The sequence below is a fragment of the Tetranychus urticae genome, chromosome 1 (genome assembly GCF_039701765.1).
Source record: "Tetranychus urticae isolate SD_2017Ah chromosome 1, NJAU_TeUrti_SD_1.0, whole genome shotgun sequence".
Lineage (NCBI taxonomy): Eukaryota > Metazoa > Arthropoda > Arachnida > Trombidiformes > Tetranychidae > Tetranychus > Tetranychus urticae.
In genome coordinates, this window is record NC_142958.1 from 23,029,074 (window position 1) to 23,047,758 (window position 18,685).

Consider the following 18,685-nt stretch of genomic DNA (forward strand, 5'->3'; position numbering starts at 1 on the left):
ATAATCAACTATAGTTTAACATTCATTGAAATGTGATGTTTTCAACTAAACATAAATTGTAAGGTTCAATCTGGTTCAAAAGTAAGGATTGAAGCATTTTATGGATAAAACCTTTAGCTAATTTAAATGTTTACAGATTAAGAAAATCTGTTGAGTGTAAATGAAAGATTGATTGATTTTGATTAACCATGTTAAGTTCAGAGATAACTCAGGGTTTAAATAAGTGGCAGAATCATTATTAAACATAGATCCATTAAAGGTTGCTATTGTAGTTGGTAAATTATCAAGAAATCAATTGTGATGATATCATCATTAACAGGTTGAAATTCAAGTTAAACCCAAAAACAAGCTAAATTGTGATTAAGAGGTGGGTGAAGATAATGATTTTGAGTGTTTTTTTAAGCTACCATTGAACTGGGAGGATGTTTGGCAGTACACTATGAGGTGGTGAAGTGACAAAAGTGAATCTCTTTTTCCTATGATTTTTGTTGGATGGCAATGATTCGGTAGCTTCATCAAAATGATCTGATCTTTTGATTCAGCGATCTTTCTGATGGAAAAATCAATTTATATCAAGAATATTTCAAAAGATTTAAACTGTATTCTCGACTGTAATGGCAAGTTTAAACGCCAATATACAATGTAGTAAGTTTGTCTGAAAATAGTTTCCAATCATTTTGCGTTAAGAATTCAATTGATTCATTTGATTGAAAAAAAAGTAATTTTAATATTGAAATTTTAAGCTTTGATGCCTTGAACAACATGCTACTGAAAAGCGTATAAAAAAATAAATAAAACCTTTGGTTCTTAATTGTCATAGAGAATAGATTACAATTAATGTTATTGAAAAAGCTAACCTTAGGTAAACTTAATTGAATTAGGATAAGTGATTCAATTTATCTTCTCCATCCACTCCAAGAATAGTCAGGGTAGTCATAATTGCTTGCTGGATATCCAGAAGGACCAGTAGGAGCATTATAGCCACCCATCACATAAGGTATGTAAGGATAGTTAGGAGCCATGGATCCACTATTAGCGACAGGATTAATCGGGTAAGGAGCATAACTATTGGTACCAGAAACACTTATACCAGGACCATTGGAGCCTCGTCTCATGGGTCCTGCTTGGAGGTTTGGTGCACCATTCGGACCAAAGCCGTTATTGTTACCACCGATGAAGTTGTTCATTCCTGGTCCACCAGCAACTCCCATACCAGCTCCTCCTGCACTTGAACCTCCTAAGATTGAGCTCAGGTTTGGTGGACCTTGCATTGAACCCATAATGGGACCGTTGTTTCCATTGTGGTTGTTATTGTTGTTATTATTCATGGGACTAGCTGCTGAACCACCGATGAAGATAATGTGAGGTCCATCTTTTTTATCCTTTTTATCTGTTGACGATGAGCGGAAAAGGTTGAAACTTGATCTTGAAATTGAACCAGAGGAATCACGATCTGAAAGAGCTGACTCAATCTGTCCCATGGCTCCACTGGAAGAAGGTAAAGACGATCCTGGAGGACCGAGTATTATGATGATGGGATCACCGTTTTTAGACGAACCAGAGACTAAAGGTGAATAGTTGGTGAAGAGAAACAGGGAAAAGAAAAGATTCCAAGAAGAAAATAATTTAAAGATTGAATTTACACTCATTTTGAGTGTATCTTTATCCACTTGACGAATCGCTTGTTAAACTATGACACTTGATGAAACAAAACTAACCAATGGAGATCAGATCATGAGATGTTTGCGCGCAAAAAGCTAACAGTGAAATGAAGATGAATTTATGGTGTGATCGTCCTAAAATAGACTTCACCATTTTAATGGAACAACGATTTTTCTCCCATCCTTTTTGTTCACCAATTAGTCTTAAAGCCCGTTATAGTTGGTAATTAATTAACAAATGGCGAGTATTTAGGTTGCTTGGTTGAGATCAATACAAAGCTTTGGCCTTAAAAATTGATAAAAGAAAAAAAAAGAAACTTTTAAAGATGAGTTCAACTTTGATACAAACCTGAAAGGTGAATAAGTAACGTAAAAATATCATTCAATAGTCTGTATGGCTTGAAAGGATCATAATGTTGATGTTCAACAAAAAGATGTTCATTGTCATCTTCATCCTCCACTGTTCCAATAATCATCTTCATTCATTTTCACCAACTGTACATCTTTCCTGAACAACAATATCGTCTACCGATTCTTGCTTCCCTTTCAATGAGCGTTATGGCTTACTGAATAGATTCATCTTTTGCGTGGCTAATTAATTCCCTGTGAATAATAGCTCATCTAAATTCATGATAATCTTTAATCCTGTTAATTTATAAAGACAAAATTGGGTTATCTTAACTATCACCTAAATCATCTTCAATGATAGTTACATTTATTCAATTTTCAATCTTCATATTGACTTATTGTCCTGTTAAATACATTATACATCTGAAATAGAAATGAAGTTAGAATGAAAAATTGGGTTGACAGAATTATGAGGACATATCGATAAAAAATTAGTCAATATCGGGTACATTAATGTCAACCCAATGTTTAGGTTTAACCAAGACTTAAAAATTTGGTCTTGGTTTTGATATTTGGTTTTGGCTTTAATTATTTCTATCATTTATTGTTGTTCATTTCTTGTGTTTATTCATTTCTCAGAGTCAAAGTATTGAGTCGGATCGAATTGAGTTGAACTAATCAACAAAGTGTCTTTTAATTGTGATTGTTAAAGAACTATCCCCTGATTTAATCAACTTTGCCAACCATTCAAAAGTGAATTTCAAAATTCGTCTATTGGAGTCCATTGATCCATTGATCACCAAGACTTGAATTATGCTTTTGAAGAAGGTCATTAGATTCTTGAAATGGTTTAAACACTTGTTAATTAGAATGATTGGTGTAATTAGCTTCTCTGATTAACATTAACATTATCATCATAGGAACTTAACATTCATTGGAATGCAATGTTTTCAGCTAAATATAAATTGTAAGGTTCTTTTTGGTTTATAATGATTCAAGTATAAAATGGATGAAACCTTTAGCTAATTTAAATGTTTACAGATTATTCAAGAAAAATTTGTTGAGTGTAAATGAAAGATTGATGAATTTTGATTAACCATGTGAGCTTCAGAGATAACTCAGAGTTAAATAAGCGGCAGAATCATTATTAAACATGAATCCATTAAAGGTTGCTATTGTACTTGGTGAATAACCAAGAAATCAATTGTGATGATATCATCATTAACAGGTTGGAATTCAAGTTAAACCCAAAAACTAGCTAAACCAAATTGATTAGTTAATTTTTGTCCATTAAATGTTTCACCTTTTAATGTAATCTAATCACGAAATAATATCGAGACTGAATTTTTCTTTCTTATTCTCACATTGTCAGTCCTTTTAGAATCTGAATTGATCAGATCTTTTTTTAATGTTCATTTATTCATGTTGGAATATTTTACATTTATGGTTTTGTTTGGTTCATGTTCAACCCATTGTTAACAATTGAATATTTATTTACAGCTCATGATAATGATCTACATCATCAATAACCTGTCATCTTCAATATCATCTGAGTTTCAATCTCATCTTCCTGTTTTCCTGTTGCCACTGAAAAAGCCTTTTAACCTCAGTAGCCATTTTAATGGATGTTTTCAGTGTAACCTTATTTGAGTTTCATTTTAGAGTTTATAATTTGATTATCATTTGAAAAGCTATTCATTGAATAGGAATTGGAAACACTTTATGATAATTGTTTCAACATTTTCCATTGAACCGTTGATTGCTAGGCAAATGTTTAATCTGTAAAGAATAACAATTTGCATTTGATTGATGTAACGTAACACTTTAAGTAAACACTGATCACTAGTTAAGTAGCGAGTGATTGATTTTAAACACGAGAGTTAACATTTTGGTAGACTTTGTAGACAAATTTAGAGCAATAAATTAATTTATTATCATTTAGTTAGTTTATGTGTATAATTGATTCAATACTCTATTGAGTTTGTTTTTCGTATCATTTCATTTTGCGCTGATAATTCACGCTTTCAAGTTGATTTTTATGTTTGATGTTTCACTAAAAATGGGGAATCAGTTGCAGAGGAATTATTAAATGAGTCATTTGGTCGTATGGTACAAAAAAAAGATGCGAAAAAAATTCATAACGAGAATCACGATTGAAGAAATGGTAAAACCATGAGAGAAAAAAAATGAAATTACATGTTGCATGCATTTAAATTAGGCTTGGAAGGAAAAAAAATTGTACGAACGAGTGTTTTCATTATCACAATTATGAACATCAGCTTTACAGAAGATATTTGAAGATGAAGGAGTTGATGAGGAAGTTGATGGGCCAGGTTGCTGGGTTGATGGTGAACCATGATGGTGAGATGTCGAAGATGCGCAGTTATTTGGTGTATATTGTTGCTGATGTGAGTATGATGTAGATGGTTGAGATTGAAAGTGAGATGAATGAGCTACTGTTGGTGAAAGCATTGTGGATGTTGATGGCTTATGTGATTGAGAGGTGGGTGATGGTTGAGAGTGGTTTAAGGTTTTATCATTAGCTACCATTAAACTACTGGGAGGATGTTTTGGCGGTGCACTACGCGGTGGTGGAGGCGGTGAAGTGGCAAAAGTAGAAACTCTTTTTTCCCTGTGATTCTTATTGTATGGCAATGATTCATAAATATAATTTTCAGCTTCTTCTTCTATTATGGGTCCTTGTTGTTGAGCCCAAAGAGCTGAAGGAACTGGTGGACGAGCAAGCAAAGGTTTACTTCGATCAGATGAATCGGAATAACGAAGAGTCAGTGAACTTTCCTCAGACACAATGGACTGCGAATGATTGGGTGTTGATGAGGCTGTAGAAATGTATTGAAAATTTTTGGATGGAGATGTAGGCATTAATCCTGCTCTAAGTAGCGCTGCTTTCTTCTCTTCTAGATTAATATATGAATAGGCCACAGCACAAACAATAACCACTACAATTATGGCAATTGATATGGAAATCACAATCATGGTATTAAAATAGATAGGCACTGAGCGATCTTGCGGTCTTTCAAGCATATTTCGTTCTGCGGAATAACTTCTAAGCACTGTGAGGAAATAAAATAAATGATACAAAGAAAAAAAATGAAAAATCAAACAAGGTCAATACAAAAGGAAATACAAAAATTTCGAGAACATTTGTAAACAAAGACATTTTTTTACTCACCAAAATTTTTGCCCAAGCTTTTCATCACAGCACCAAACTCCTTGACATTGATTTTACCATCACCATCTTTGTCGAACAGCGAGAAAGCTTCATCAATATCGCTCATCTGATCTCTTGATTCACCCGTCATTTTGATTAAAAAAAATCTATTAACACAAAACCAATGGATTGGGAACAAGAACCACCTGGCTGATTTTCACAACAAAAGCAGGAAATCCCAATCTAAGAAGAAGACATTAGTCATACCATTACTAACATTGCTCTTCGACTTGAAAGACATTTAAATTTTCATCTCTTCTTGCATTATCTTGCTACAAGCGATAGTGCAGCCATCTATTAAATTAGTTGTGTCTGAAAATGCAACACATGTTGCGACTACTACTGCCATCTAGGTTGGTGAAAAGAATTTATTGATTGATTCCGAAAAAATCGGAATCGTCTATTCGTTGGTTAATCTTTTCCCTCTTTTTTATACGCATCTTTATCCACACCTACTAAACAAAAAGTTTTCATTCACCCTGTATTGTGAGAGAGAAAAGAGAAAAAATAATATAAAAAAAGGAGAGAGAGTAAACGTAAGCAACAACAGCAACATCAACAGGCAGATTCTTTCTCTCCATTTCTCTCTCTATCTATCTCTCTCTCCTTTTCATCCATATCTGTCTGTTATTCTGTTTTGGTTGTTTGTCAGTGTTTGACATTAACTTAACATCACGATCATCATCATCGCCATCAGGAACAACAACAACAACAACACTACCAACAACAGCAAGACCCACAACACCAGTAACAGCAACAGGACCAGGACCAGGACCAGCAACAATACACCAATAATATTAAACGTTAAAGTAGTCAACATTATGAACCTCAACAATCACCATCTCAGCTCATGTCAAACATTAACCATTGACAATTGTAATTTTCTTCAATTAATTGAAAAAGAAGAGAAACGTTTGGATTTAGAATGGCAAGAGGCTTACCGTGAGATAACCCGGATTGAAAGCTTAATCAACAGTTATACTGCTCATAAATTAAACCTTCTTGCCAAATTGGATACTATTGAATTAAAGAAAAGTGAATGTGTAAAGAGGAAGACCAAGTTAATCGGGGAAATGTCATGTCTACCTTTACCCATTGACGGTAATTATTTTCATTTTATATTAAAAAATTTAATCCCATTTTTATCCATCTTTTCCAATATCTCAATATATCTACGTATGTTATTTTTCCTTTCCTTTCCCATTCCATTCCTTTCTCTTTGCTCATATTCCTTTCTTTCTATCTTCCTTTCTCTTCACTGACTTTCTCTGTCTCTATTTTTCTTCTTTTCTACCTTTCTGTCTCTATTTCTTTTTTTACTTTCTGCCATCTTCTTCTTTTAAAATTAATTGTCGTGGTTAAATCATTACAGTCTCAAGCCATTGATCGCCTTCAATCTTACAATCCCTTTTATCTGACCAATAACCTTTTTCATTTGAAAAAAAATATATTGCATTCAATCAACCTAATTGAAAATAGACAAAACCAAAATGCTATCAAACCAATCTAATCTTTTCATTTCACTCTTTCTTCAATCCAATCCTTTCCATCATTTTTTTACCTTTTTTGTTCTTTCGGATATTAATCTTTAGCTTTTCCAACAAATCAAACCCAATTTTTGCAATTGATTCATTGATCGATTTCATTTGTTAAACTCATTCATAATTTTTACCACCATTCATGTCAAAATGCATTTAAATTTTTATTTAAACCAGATCTTTTTACCCAAAAAAATTGTCTTTTATATGCAACAATCGATCAAAAAATATAAACCGAATCCAACAACAATAGAAATATATGCATAATTAAGACATTTTTCGCACACCTGATGATATTATTACATTAAACAGTGATTTATGATTCTATCTGTTTTTAGTGTATCACAGCAGTTGATATCAATTCCAATATTAGATCAATTTAATGTATATATTTGAACACATTTTTTTTTCTTGCTTTTCTCAGAAAACAATCCAATTGTTGCAATTTATTTTCATCTGAAAAACAGTTGATTAATCAAAGTGAAAACAGATCAATGAAATGCAATTCTTTAAATTTTTTACCCACAAATTGTTAATCAACTTTCCATTAATCTTATTTTCAATCATGTTTCAAATGTAACTTGATGTAGACTCAATTGTTGCCATAACTTTCCAACCATTCATGTTGTTTTTACGTAGTTGATTGAGACACTGATTAATTATAACCAAGAAAAACATATTGAATTGATATCAAAGTTGGAATAATTTCTTGTAAGATTTGCAATTAACTTTAATTTACACACTTACTCTCATGATGGTGATGTTAAAGATGATGAGAGATGATTTGACAGCTTGTGTGTACACACCTTTAGTGATCAACTAAATGAGCTCCTGACATGCATTATTATTATTATTATTTGGTTACAATTGAATGTATTTATAATATTATATATATTATATGTATTTATAAATATATATTTAAATAATTATTTATCCTGTTCTCACCTACGAAATGAACGAAAGGAAACCAATTTTTTCTTCATCTCCTCTTTTTGTTGTCATATTGGAATGGTTGGAGGAGTAATGGAAGAGTTACAGGTAAAAGTGGTTAGCAAAGGAAAGTATCTTAAGTAATGTACAATTGTTGTGCAGATTCGCAATAATTTACTCCATTAACTGATAATCATAATAATTCTTGTTCCACGTTGATACACAATTTCCAAGCTACATGGTTTAAATATATAAACGAAAATGAATTTTGCAGAAACTCAAAATTTTGCTCTTTTTCTCTATTTACTTTTTGCTTGTATATTTTCATTCTTACACACACTTTTTTCATTCAAAAATCCTTTTCCGTTTACAGCAAGACTTTAGGGAGTTTAAAGTGGTAATAAGAGTGGGAGATTGAAGGAAGAAAGTAAAGGATGATGATGATGAGAAAAAAAAGAGGAAGATGAATGCGAAAGGGAGAGTGAAGAGAGAAGTACAAAAAATGATGTTTACTCTATCGTTACTATCATGAAACAGACCAACGGACTGCTGTAAATGGTGTTGCTGATGATGGTGATGATAGTGAAGTAGTAGAGGTAAACATGAAAAAAGTGTTTTTTTTATTAAGAATTCAAAAGAATGGTAAAAAAAAGTTTCCAAAATAATGTACCAGCAAAATGGGTCCATGACCTTTTCTTTCCTTCTCTTGGGGTTGAGGAAACTCAGAACAAACCAGAGGAACAGGTCAGATTGATTGGAGTGTAAACGATCATCATCATGACAACAAAACTACCAACTTATTCTCATAAATGAGAAGATGAAGTTGAGCAAGAACTTTCGATCCATAACACAAAACCAATACATTTATCAGTCTTTTGTTTTTTTTCTTGCTTCAATTTCGTTTTTTTTGCTCATTCATTCCATTCTCTTTACTTGATTCTTTGTGTGGGCAATTTACCTCAAATACTTTGCCACCATCATCAACATCATGATGATCATCTTAACCATTTTCATCGACATCTTCTCCTTCCTCTTCCTTTTAGTCCCTTTAACCTAACAGGTTGCAATCTTGCTTCCATCTTAATACAAAATACAATTAATCGAAAAACATGCAAAATTCATCTTCAAGTATAGTCATAACATCATCATTCTCATCATGATGATCATCATCATCATTATTCTAATCATCATAACAAACAACAAAAGCAGCAGAAGCAGAAAAAAAAGATAAGTGGAGAAAATCAAAGTTGGAAGAAGAGAAAAAAAAATTCAACAAAAAAGGAGATAAAGAAAGAGAAAGTAAGAAAGTGAATGAAAATAAGAAGAAGAAAGGAAAGGTTCTTAACCCAGACGACAGATTACCTGTAACCTGTTAAACAACTTTCATAATCATTGCTATAGTGAGCAAGTGAATTGCTGGGTCGTGGCCTTTTCAATACATCCTTTTCCGATTGAGATCGCATTTTTGCTGCCTTACCTGGGCGAATTAAATACGCACACATCAACATTCATTTAGCCTTAAAATTCTCACTCACCTTGTTCATGTTTTCATCTCATTCTTCTCATGTTTCATTGGTCGTTCATCTCTCTCTCTTCAAACCTCAACTTTACAACCTACTAGTACAATCATCATCATGATGATCTTATAATGAACAAAAAAAAATTGAGATCGCATCAGACTTTTGTTGATCACGATATTGATTCACTGCATTTCAATCAACATTGTACCAAGATTTTGTTGCAATCAATGAATATTTAATTTTCATTGGATAATGAAAAAAAATGTCTATTTTTTCTCATTTCCAATCAATGAAAATAAATTATTAACTTGGCTTTATTTTGCTTTTTCAACTCTCCTTTTCTTCCATTCTGTGAAAAGTTACAATAAGACGAAAACCAGGTTATAATAATCAATTATATTGCTATTCTGATGATGATGATTATGGTTATTCATCAGATTATTATGTTTGTAACAAAAGTTTTTTTATTGCTATTTATGAAGCAAGAATTGCTTGTCTTAATAATGTTTTAATATTTCAATCGATATTATTGATGTTACTGTCATTGTTATTATTTATAAATTTCATATTCAGCTATCCAGTTTTGCGTGTCAGGTAACCCTAAATTGATGAAAATGAGAGTAAAAGAATCAAGAGATTTACCAATTTCTCTAGTTTCAATCGTAATCAATAAGTGCATGATGAAGATTATTATTTATTGGTAACAATGATGATCTTTTTAATGAAGGTAAAGACAAAGTTTTTTTTTCTTCTTGAACCCATTTTATATGAATATATAAATTTTTTGCCTAATCGTTAGTTGAAAAAGCAATGTTAATCATTGAAATTTAATGATCGTTGGTTGACGGTGAAAATTAATGATTAATATTTTGTTAATTTAATTTCTTTTCGACTAAAGAAATTGAACAATTTTTGTTAAATTGATTTTCTCCATCAAAAGGTTAATCATTCAAAAATGATTATCTGCCTGTCAACATTACAATTAACTGATGTTAAGAATAACTGAGAAAATAAAATGCATTTTGATGACAATTTTTGTTTTTATTTCGCTTAATTGCTGCAAAATGTATTTTTAAAATTTACCTTCTGATTAACTAAATTTAAAATTGAAATGAATACCTTTTTTCAATGATATTTCTTGGCATCAGCTCTTGTTTCATTTGTAACATTTTGTGATTATAATAATAATGTTTGATTGGTTAAGCAAGTTAAATATAATTCAAGAATAATTTAATATCTTTGACCCATCATTTACCAATTTATAAATGAAAGTTACCTAACCTGTCTACCTTATTACCTGTAAAAAAGACTCCTTTTGTATCCAAGTAAAACGTTGGTTCAATGTCAATTGTTTATTGATTGTTAATCTAATAATAATTTTTTCTTTTTCTTTGCCTTTTTCTTGAACAGATTTTTCAGATATCCATCGATTCAATAGTGATGATGAACTTCAAAATTCAAGTTTATGTTTACGTGAAAATGGAAGTGAAACTGGGTCCAATAGTTTTTCAATGGATAATATTGTTGCCGATTTACTTCAAACAATCAGTGAAGGAACCGGTGTTTCTGGTAATGGCGGAGGCTCAATCGGCTGTGGGAGCAGTTCATTAGGTTCAACCGGTAATGGAACCTATGAAAGGCCAGAATCATCAAGCAGTGTAACCTTTTCTTCAGGCTCATCAGATTATCCAGCAACTGTTGGCCGAATATCATCGCCCCAATCAACAGTGACCTTAGCATCTTCAGCTACAACAATCGGACCTGATCTTCATACTCACTCAAACCACCTTCATCATCGGAATCAAAATAACAACAACAATAATAATAATAATATCAACAACAACAACAACATCATCAACAATAACAATAATAATAATAGTAATAACCATCATCATTCTGGTAATGGTATGAAACCAGTTACTGTAGCATCAATTGTGAGCAACATATCCGGAAGTAATAGCAACGCCAGTAGCATAAGTTCAGAAAAAAGTAACAACAACATGAATGGTCACCATAGTATTAACAATTTGAATACCAATAATAATGGAAATAACATTGAGAATGAGGAGTCAAGTTCAGCCGGAAGTAATGTAACCTCTAGTCAAGTTGTCGGTCCTCCACCACGATTCAGCTCTAATCGTAGTTTCAATACACATAAAGTGCAATATAATTCCGTCCTTACCCTGGAAACCTCATCCAATGGTTACGTTTACAAGGCTTTAAACGATGGAACCGTAATGAGATATAAATTTGGTAATCCTTCAGATAACCAAACCTTTCCTGGGCACAAGGAAAAAGTCAAAGTTTTGGTTCTTGATTCAAAATCTCAATTGCTTTATACTGGCTGTGATGATGGTAATGTTAGATGTTTCAATGCCAACACCGGTCAACTGTGTAACCAATTTTCTTGTGATGGTATAGTTATCAGTATTGATAGATCAGTCGATGAGTATCTAGTTTTTGCTACCAATAAAGGCTGGATTTACCTGGTTAACCATAATTTTAAATTAATTTCCTCCCATCGAACCTTTAATTGGATTTTTGCTGTTCGCAATGTACTTCATCCATTCAAGGATGGCTCCAAGCGTCTCTTGGTTATCCCAATGAAACACAAGCCAACCGTTGTCGAGGCAATGTCCGGTAAAATTTTACAAGAAATTGGCTCATCAACAATTGAAAGTCGCCCCTGTCTCCAGGTTAACGGAAGTATTGCCATTTTAGCTTCAGTTGTTGACAAATCAGATAATGGAACCTCTCATATAAATGTTTATGATTCTGCAAGTGTAAGTCAAGATAATGATCAAAGTGACAAGCAAAAATTAGTTAAATATCACTAGATATCACTGCTACATTTATCATCTTATTAGTATCATAATTATCAACCTTCCTCTCAGTGTTACAATCATTCAACACTTTTCTTACTCTCATTAACTCTCACCTTTAATCTTTACCTTTCACTTTTGTCATTCTTAATTCATCCATTTTATCAGGTTAATGAACCAATAGGTTTTTACCTTTTCTTTTGCATAATACTTTACCAATATACAAACGGTAAATGCAAATGACAGGTTAAAGAGTTAACACAAGTAGGAAATCGATTAACTAAAATTAACATGTTTAATTATAACGATACTTATCGATTCCGTATCGTTCTCTCAACGTTACCTTTAAATTCTCGTTCTTGATGACAATAATCACGTCAATAATGGTACTAATAACAGTTGAATTGTTACAACTTTACAATGATGGTTAATGTGTTCAGTAAACAATTGTAATTGATGTAACTTTGATTCTTTTTTTTAAAAAACAATTTACTCCTTTTACTGGTTTTTTCATTCTTTGTCACCTTGATATAAATGCTAATTTAAATTTTAACTTGTAATAAAATTTTACTAATTTTTCTTGTTTTCTCTCAATTCAGAATTGGAAGTGTATTCAACTAATTAAAAAGGAAGGATTGATATCTTCAATGTGTACTCATGGACATGATCTCTATGTTGGCATCAAGTTTCCTTCCTATGGACATGTCCAATGCTTTAAATGGTCAAATCGATCTCTTTACCTTAAATGGGTTGCCTGTATTGCCTATGTCCATACACTATCAGTTATGCCCTCGGATGTTCACAATTTATCTCTCATGCCATCCGATATCGTTCTTAATGGTGGACCTGATGGTAACGTTTACAATACGACACCTAATGCGAAAGGACCTTTTTTCTGTATGAACAAAAAATGTGATTGTAAACTGCCTTTTGCCCGAAGAAAGGATTTAGATTTTCATTATTCCAAGCTTCAATCATCATAAAGCCAACTTGTTCAGTAAACGGAGCCGATTCTTGGAGAAGCGCAAAAAAATCCTTTTGTGTTTCTCATCATTAGCCTGATGACGATGATGACGATGATGGTGATGAAGAAAAAGCAAAAAGCAAAATAATCTTAAGTCTTCAGACAATAAAATATGTCAGTAAAATTATTGGCAGACTAAAGATTGAAAGGAAAAGGAGAGTTACAATGAGCACATGACAACAGCTACATCTACAATAATAATATCAATCAAAAAAACGATTTTATCCGAAAAATTATTTAAAGCATGGAATTTTGTCCAATTAAATCAACATAATCATCTTTTTGGTCTCTCTCATACAAGCATACACACACACACAATCACAACACACTCATACATAAAGTACCAAATTTTTTCAGCTCTTTTCAACTTACACTAAAGACTATGAAAAAAAAGAAGAAAAAGAAACAAAAAAAGCAAGGCAACAATTGAATATCAACACAAATCATCAACAAAAGTAACACAAGTAAACGAGCAAATCAACAACCTCACCAATTGGAATGTCTTTCTGTTTTTTTCTATTCTGGAAAAGTCTCTTTTACTCATGATACACCAACAATACACACACATGAAAGCACATCACATTTTTTGCTTAAATCAGGCACAAATTGAAACATAGTCAGATTGGTCTAATTTTTTAATCAATTTTTTGCTCCTCAAAAAAAGTGTGTAATCTCTGTTGGCAAAAAGACACCATCAACAGTTCAACAATCAACAAAACATAAACTCTTTTCACACTTCCTTTTTGTTATACATCAACACTTAGCTTCATCTTCCTTCCTCTTTCCTCTCACTCTCACTCTTGCTATTTTTGTTTTTTTTTGTATCAATCTCTCAATCATAATGCTTTATATTTGCATATATACAAATTTGTCTACGTATATGTTTGCAAGTTCACTGTCTCTCGACACATCTTAAGCCTTTTTGCCCTTCTCTTCGTCTTTCTCTATTCCTTTGTTTCTCCTCTCCTTTCCCCGATTCAGTTACCAATCATAATATATCCCTTAATCATTGTCATCATCTTGAATTTTGTCCTCAAAATGTTGACTGAATGGTTGCTGATTGTTCCTATGAAAAAAAAACACAAATCATCACCATCAAAGCCTAAGACGATTGATTGCTTTCGATATTTTGGATCAATTATTTTGTCCAACTAAACCAATTTTGACCATCTATTTTTTTTAATCATTGAACATCCAAACACGCAACAAACACAATTCTCAATCATGAGAAATATTGAAATATTGTTAACTCTCAAATAATCAAAGACAATGGTTGATGTGTGATAATAGTGACTCTTGTTTGATTTTGTTTTTTCTTGTGATATCCTCATCAACCAAATCTTTGATTGTTTTAAATGATCATCGGAAGTTGTGTCTTTGAATTGTAAAAAAAACCAACCCACAACAGTTAACCAAATCTGGTTATTGTCCAAGCTTTGTTAAAACTGTTGTTATAACTCTTGAAAGTTTTTGTTCCCCAAATTTTGTGATTTCTCTCTGTAATTTTTCCTTGTAATTGTTGACCATCAAGGCTTTAATTATAGAGAGAAAACCCTTTTCAAATGTCAATTTTCTGTCACCCAATCTTACGCTTTTTAATCACCAATTGCCCTTTGATGATTCCATCATCACTTGTACTTTTAAGCATTTTTTCGCAAGTTATTCTTGCATCTCTAAACCAACCTCGTTTTTTGCTAATATTTTGCATTTTGTTTCAGTAAGCTGTTCCCCAGCTCAACCCTTTTTCACTTCTCATATAGATACCAATATTGTTTTTTGACCAATCTTTTTGCTCTTTCTCGGTGACAGAAACATTTGACATGAAAATCAAATTACTATTTATTGATCTATTATTATTATTATTGAAAATATTATATATTGTAATGAATAACTTGCTAAAGATGATATTTTAATGATTTCATGACTGATCAATTGTTTGTTAATAATGGTAATTGTTTACTCGATCAATGGAAATTGTCAATCGTCAAGCAAAGAAAAAACTGTTTTGTGTTAATGGTGATAAAAAAACTTATGAGGAAAACAACAAATTTTATGTAATTACTATTATATGGTACCAATTGCTTCACAATTGAAGTTGCTTGTGATACTCTAATTGTTCTCATTTTGCTATTATCTTATGTCTTTCTCCCATTTTGAACAATTTAACTCTTTTTTTTCACTAAACATTCAATGTTAACATTTTCACTTTCATCAACAATTTACTATCAAATGTAATTTGTCGCTTTTTTGTCACTCATCTAAATATTGATATTCCGTTGCATCCCGTTAAGTGTTATTATACGGTCAATTGTATCCACAATTGACCCGAAAACAATGTGCAACAACAAATTTATTGTAAATGTTTTCAAATGGTTAACCAGTTTTTTCTTGGGTTAACCATAAACATTGCCTTTCTTTCCCAGTCTTTATTTATTGTTTTCTGTCTCTATCCCTGTCTCCATTTGTAACCCAAATGCAAACCAAATTCAAACTCAAATCTTATTATTAAGATGTAATTTTTCAATCCCAAAAAACTGTTGCCTGTTATGGATGGAAAAGTCTCTATCAATTTAACAAATCAACTTGGATCAACTTACAATAGACTTGGCATCAATTTATACAATTTGTACAATGATGAAGCTGGATCGTTTCATGGATCAAACCAATGACCATTGAAATTTTTCAAATGGATCGCACATGCAATTTGTAAATTTCAAAGGCCAATTACAAATGCCACATTTCACTGTTTACACCAACACACATATTTACTTTGACAATCACATTTTGGTAATGTGAACCCATTTGAAAAGACAAAACGAGACTTTAACTGGATCAACCTGATTTTTGTCCCTAACTGACTTTGCTTAAATTGTTACACCAACACCATTTTACTAAAAACATGTGATCAAACCAAAATGTGCAAAGATTGAAACAAAATTATCACTTGAATGTTGTCCATACAAAAGACACCGAAAAAAATAGCTGTAATTGTTATGTGTTTTGGCTCTCATTAACGTTATTATTTACCGACACCTGATTTTAACTAAGGAAATTTCCAGCATCACGATAATCCATTGCCGAAGTCCTCGTCATTAATCGCAAACCTTTTTGTTCTCGTTGAAATGTGATTTATTGGAAAGTTTGCATTTTGAAAGTAACCAGAAGAGGATATTTTTGTCATTGGGAATCAATTTTCATTCACTGTCATCATCACAATCATCAACTTGATGGATAAACTCAAGAATCGTTTTTTTCTGCTTCAATTGGACTGCGATGATTATCAATTCTGATTAAACCTTCTTTCAATTTCTTTATCGATACTTTGAGAAATGAAACTCTACGTTTCAATCTCATCTTTCATCTTTTTTTTTCTCGCCTAACTGAACTTAACTAAGAAGCTTGATAATTTAATTATTATGGCTTTACGCATTATCTCTTATTATTACAATTATTATTATCATAACTATTATTACTATTGCTATTTGTTTTTTTTTCTCTGTCACTTTTTGTTCGCCTTTTCTCGGTTTCCATTCAACCCTTTTTATTGTAATCTTCATCAATCTTTTGTCTATTTTATAATTAATACTGATAATTTATTTGCTTCACTCAGACACTTTTTTTCAGCTAATTTTACCTAATTTTATCTTAATTTTGTCTAAGATATTTAAGTAGGAAAGAATTTTTTTCATTCTGTTTTCACATCTTACCTTTTTTTATCCTCTTAAACCCTTTTCTCAAGCTTTACTGCTTATATTGTCAACTTTTTTGCTCTTTGGATTATCAAAATAATAATTTTATTTTCAATTACATCTACAATGTTGATTCAAATCTTTCAAATGAAGACCTTCAATGATTTTGATTCTAATGGATCACTTGAAGGGTTAAACAGTTAGCTTATTAAGAGATGATTGTAATTGCCAGACGGTTTAAAAATTTGATTTAATTTAATCCATTTGTGTGCAGTGAGGAAGAAAGTCACCAATTGATTTAATTGATTACTGAAGTATGGCTTTTCCCAGATCCTAAACATACGCGAATCCATGGAAAACCAATTCACGGAATTTGTTGATTCCTAAAATTTAAGATACATGTGATATTGCCTATTCAAGTGATTGATGATGAATCAACAAGCAATAAACAAATATTGTAGATTGTAAAAAGTGAAAAGTGTTGAAAGGTAAAAGTAGAGAAAGAAAGAAATGACCGGCAAAGTAAACAAACAATCCATTTATGTCATCATTTGTTTTCAAGTCAAACAAACCATCCACAGGATTATCCCAGTAATTGATCACCACATTATTATAACACTAATTGTGACAACTTTTCTACTTTGTAAATCATCTACAAACATTAAAGGTTGGTTTCTTGCAAGATTCATACCTGAATCACCGAGAAGATCAGTGAAAGTTAAATCAACAACCTCAAAACCAGCCATGTAAAGTCTCGCATTTTATACCTTCGTCTCTATTAAAAGCAACTTCTGGTTCAACAAATAATCATCTGGTCCTAAAATTGAACTAAAAAAGATTATTACAGCATCAATAATATCTGATAGATTACTGACCTTTAAGCTTTCGAAGTTCAGTGTGAATGAAAGAGCATAAAACCCTTTATTTACAACACCCTTTATCCATGTGTAAGATGTAGGATCCTTACTCCTTCAAACAGGATTTGCTTGATATTTCTATCATTGAAAACTTCTTTCGAATCAAACATTTACATTTAGCTTCTGCAGATGGCAAATAAAGCATTATTTGTGGTTAAAATTGAATGAATTTTCAGAAATCAGTCCGACTATTGACAGCTTCTAATTTGTTATACATCCAACCTTATATATTTTGCATATGTACAGACATGTTACAGTGAGTGTAAGTTACAGTCTCGGAAAATTATCAGGCGAAAAGTGAGCTCATTTGATTGTGAACTACTGTAAATTTACGGTCAGCGAGACTTAAGATTTGCTCATTCTATTTTTATACGTTAGATTTCTGGACTCCAAAATATACGAGGTTTGGGAGTAATCCTCATATATTTGCCTACAAATTAACATTCATAATATCAAATTTTTAATTGATTTCATTGAATTGATAATTTAATTGTCTAAATGTCTGGCATTCTCATTCAATCCTCGTTTTTCAGGCAATTCGGTTTGGGTTTACTCTTTTATTCAGTCATTCATTGATGGTGAGATAAACTTTGTTTAGTTTACTTTATGTTCACCAGAATTCACTACTTAATGTTGTTGCTGGTGAATCAAATGATTGGACTTAAGATGAGATTTACAGTTGAGTTTATTGATTATCCACTTAAACTGTTTTAAAAAGCAAAACAAATTAAAATTTACGAGTCTATAGATTCAATAAACACCAAGAGTTAGATTAAATTGTCAGACAGTGTTAATAAATCATACTTTAAAGTTTGTTAACATTTTCAATTCAGGTTCAAGCAAAGTCGTTTGATTCAAGGGCAATCTAATCAAATTACCATCAACCCAATGATCCAAAAGTCTTGTTTTATCAAGACAAAGTCCAGACTAAAACGTCAATAAGAACTTTTTCAAGATACTCTGAATCGAGGGCAAATGGCTGACTTACATGACATTGCAGTGAG

The 18,685-nt window shown here is 31.8% G+C and overlaps 3 protein-coding genes across 3 annotated transcripts; 1 reads left to right on the top strand and 2 right to left on the bottom strand.

The window, feature by feature from the left end:
• Positions 1 to 711: 711 nt before the first annotated feature.
• LOC107362502 (uncharacterized) lies at positions 712 to 3,669 on the bottom strand. The gene is made up of 2 exons (XM_015929585.3): positions 1,719 to 3,669; positions 712 to 1,564 (listed from the first exon to the last, which is right to left on the bottom strand). The coding sequence occupies exons 1-2, from the start codon at positions 1,813 to 1,815 to the stop codon at positions 897 to 899; spliced, it is 765 nt and encodes a 254-aa protein (XP_015785071.1). The 5' UTR covers positions 1,816 to 3,669; the 3' UTR covers positions 712 to 896.
• Positions 3,670 to 3,918: 249 nt separating this feature from the next.
• On the bottom strand, positions 3,919 to 5,464 carry LOC107362501 (uncharacterized). The gene is made up of 2 exons (XM_015929583.3): positions 5,203 to 5,464; positions 3,919 to 5,083 (listed from the first exon to the last, which is right to left on the bottom strand). Exons 1-2 carry the CDS (start codon positions 5,330 to 5,332, stop codon positions 4,224 to 4,226), a joined length of 990 nt encoding a protein of 329 aa, XP_015785069.1. The 5' UTR covers positions 5,333 to 5,464; the 3' UTR covers positions 3,919 to 4,223.
• Positions 5,465 to 5,616: 152 nt separating this feature from the next.
• Positions 5,617 to 16,882, top strand: LOC107362500 (uncharacterized). The gene is made up of 3 exons (XM_015929581.3): positions 5,617 to 6,342; positions 10,640 to 12,012; positions 12,651 to 16,882. The coding sequence occupies exons 1-3, from the start codon at positions 6,063 to 6,065 to the stop codon at positions 13,032 to 13,034; spliced, it is 2,037 nt and encodes a 678-aa protein (XP_015785067.1). The 5' UTR covers positions 5,617 to 6,062; the 3' UTR covers positions 13,035 to 16,882.
• Positions 16,883 to 18,685: the final 1,803 nt, after the last annotated feature.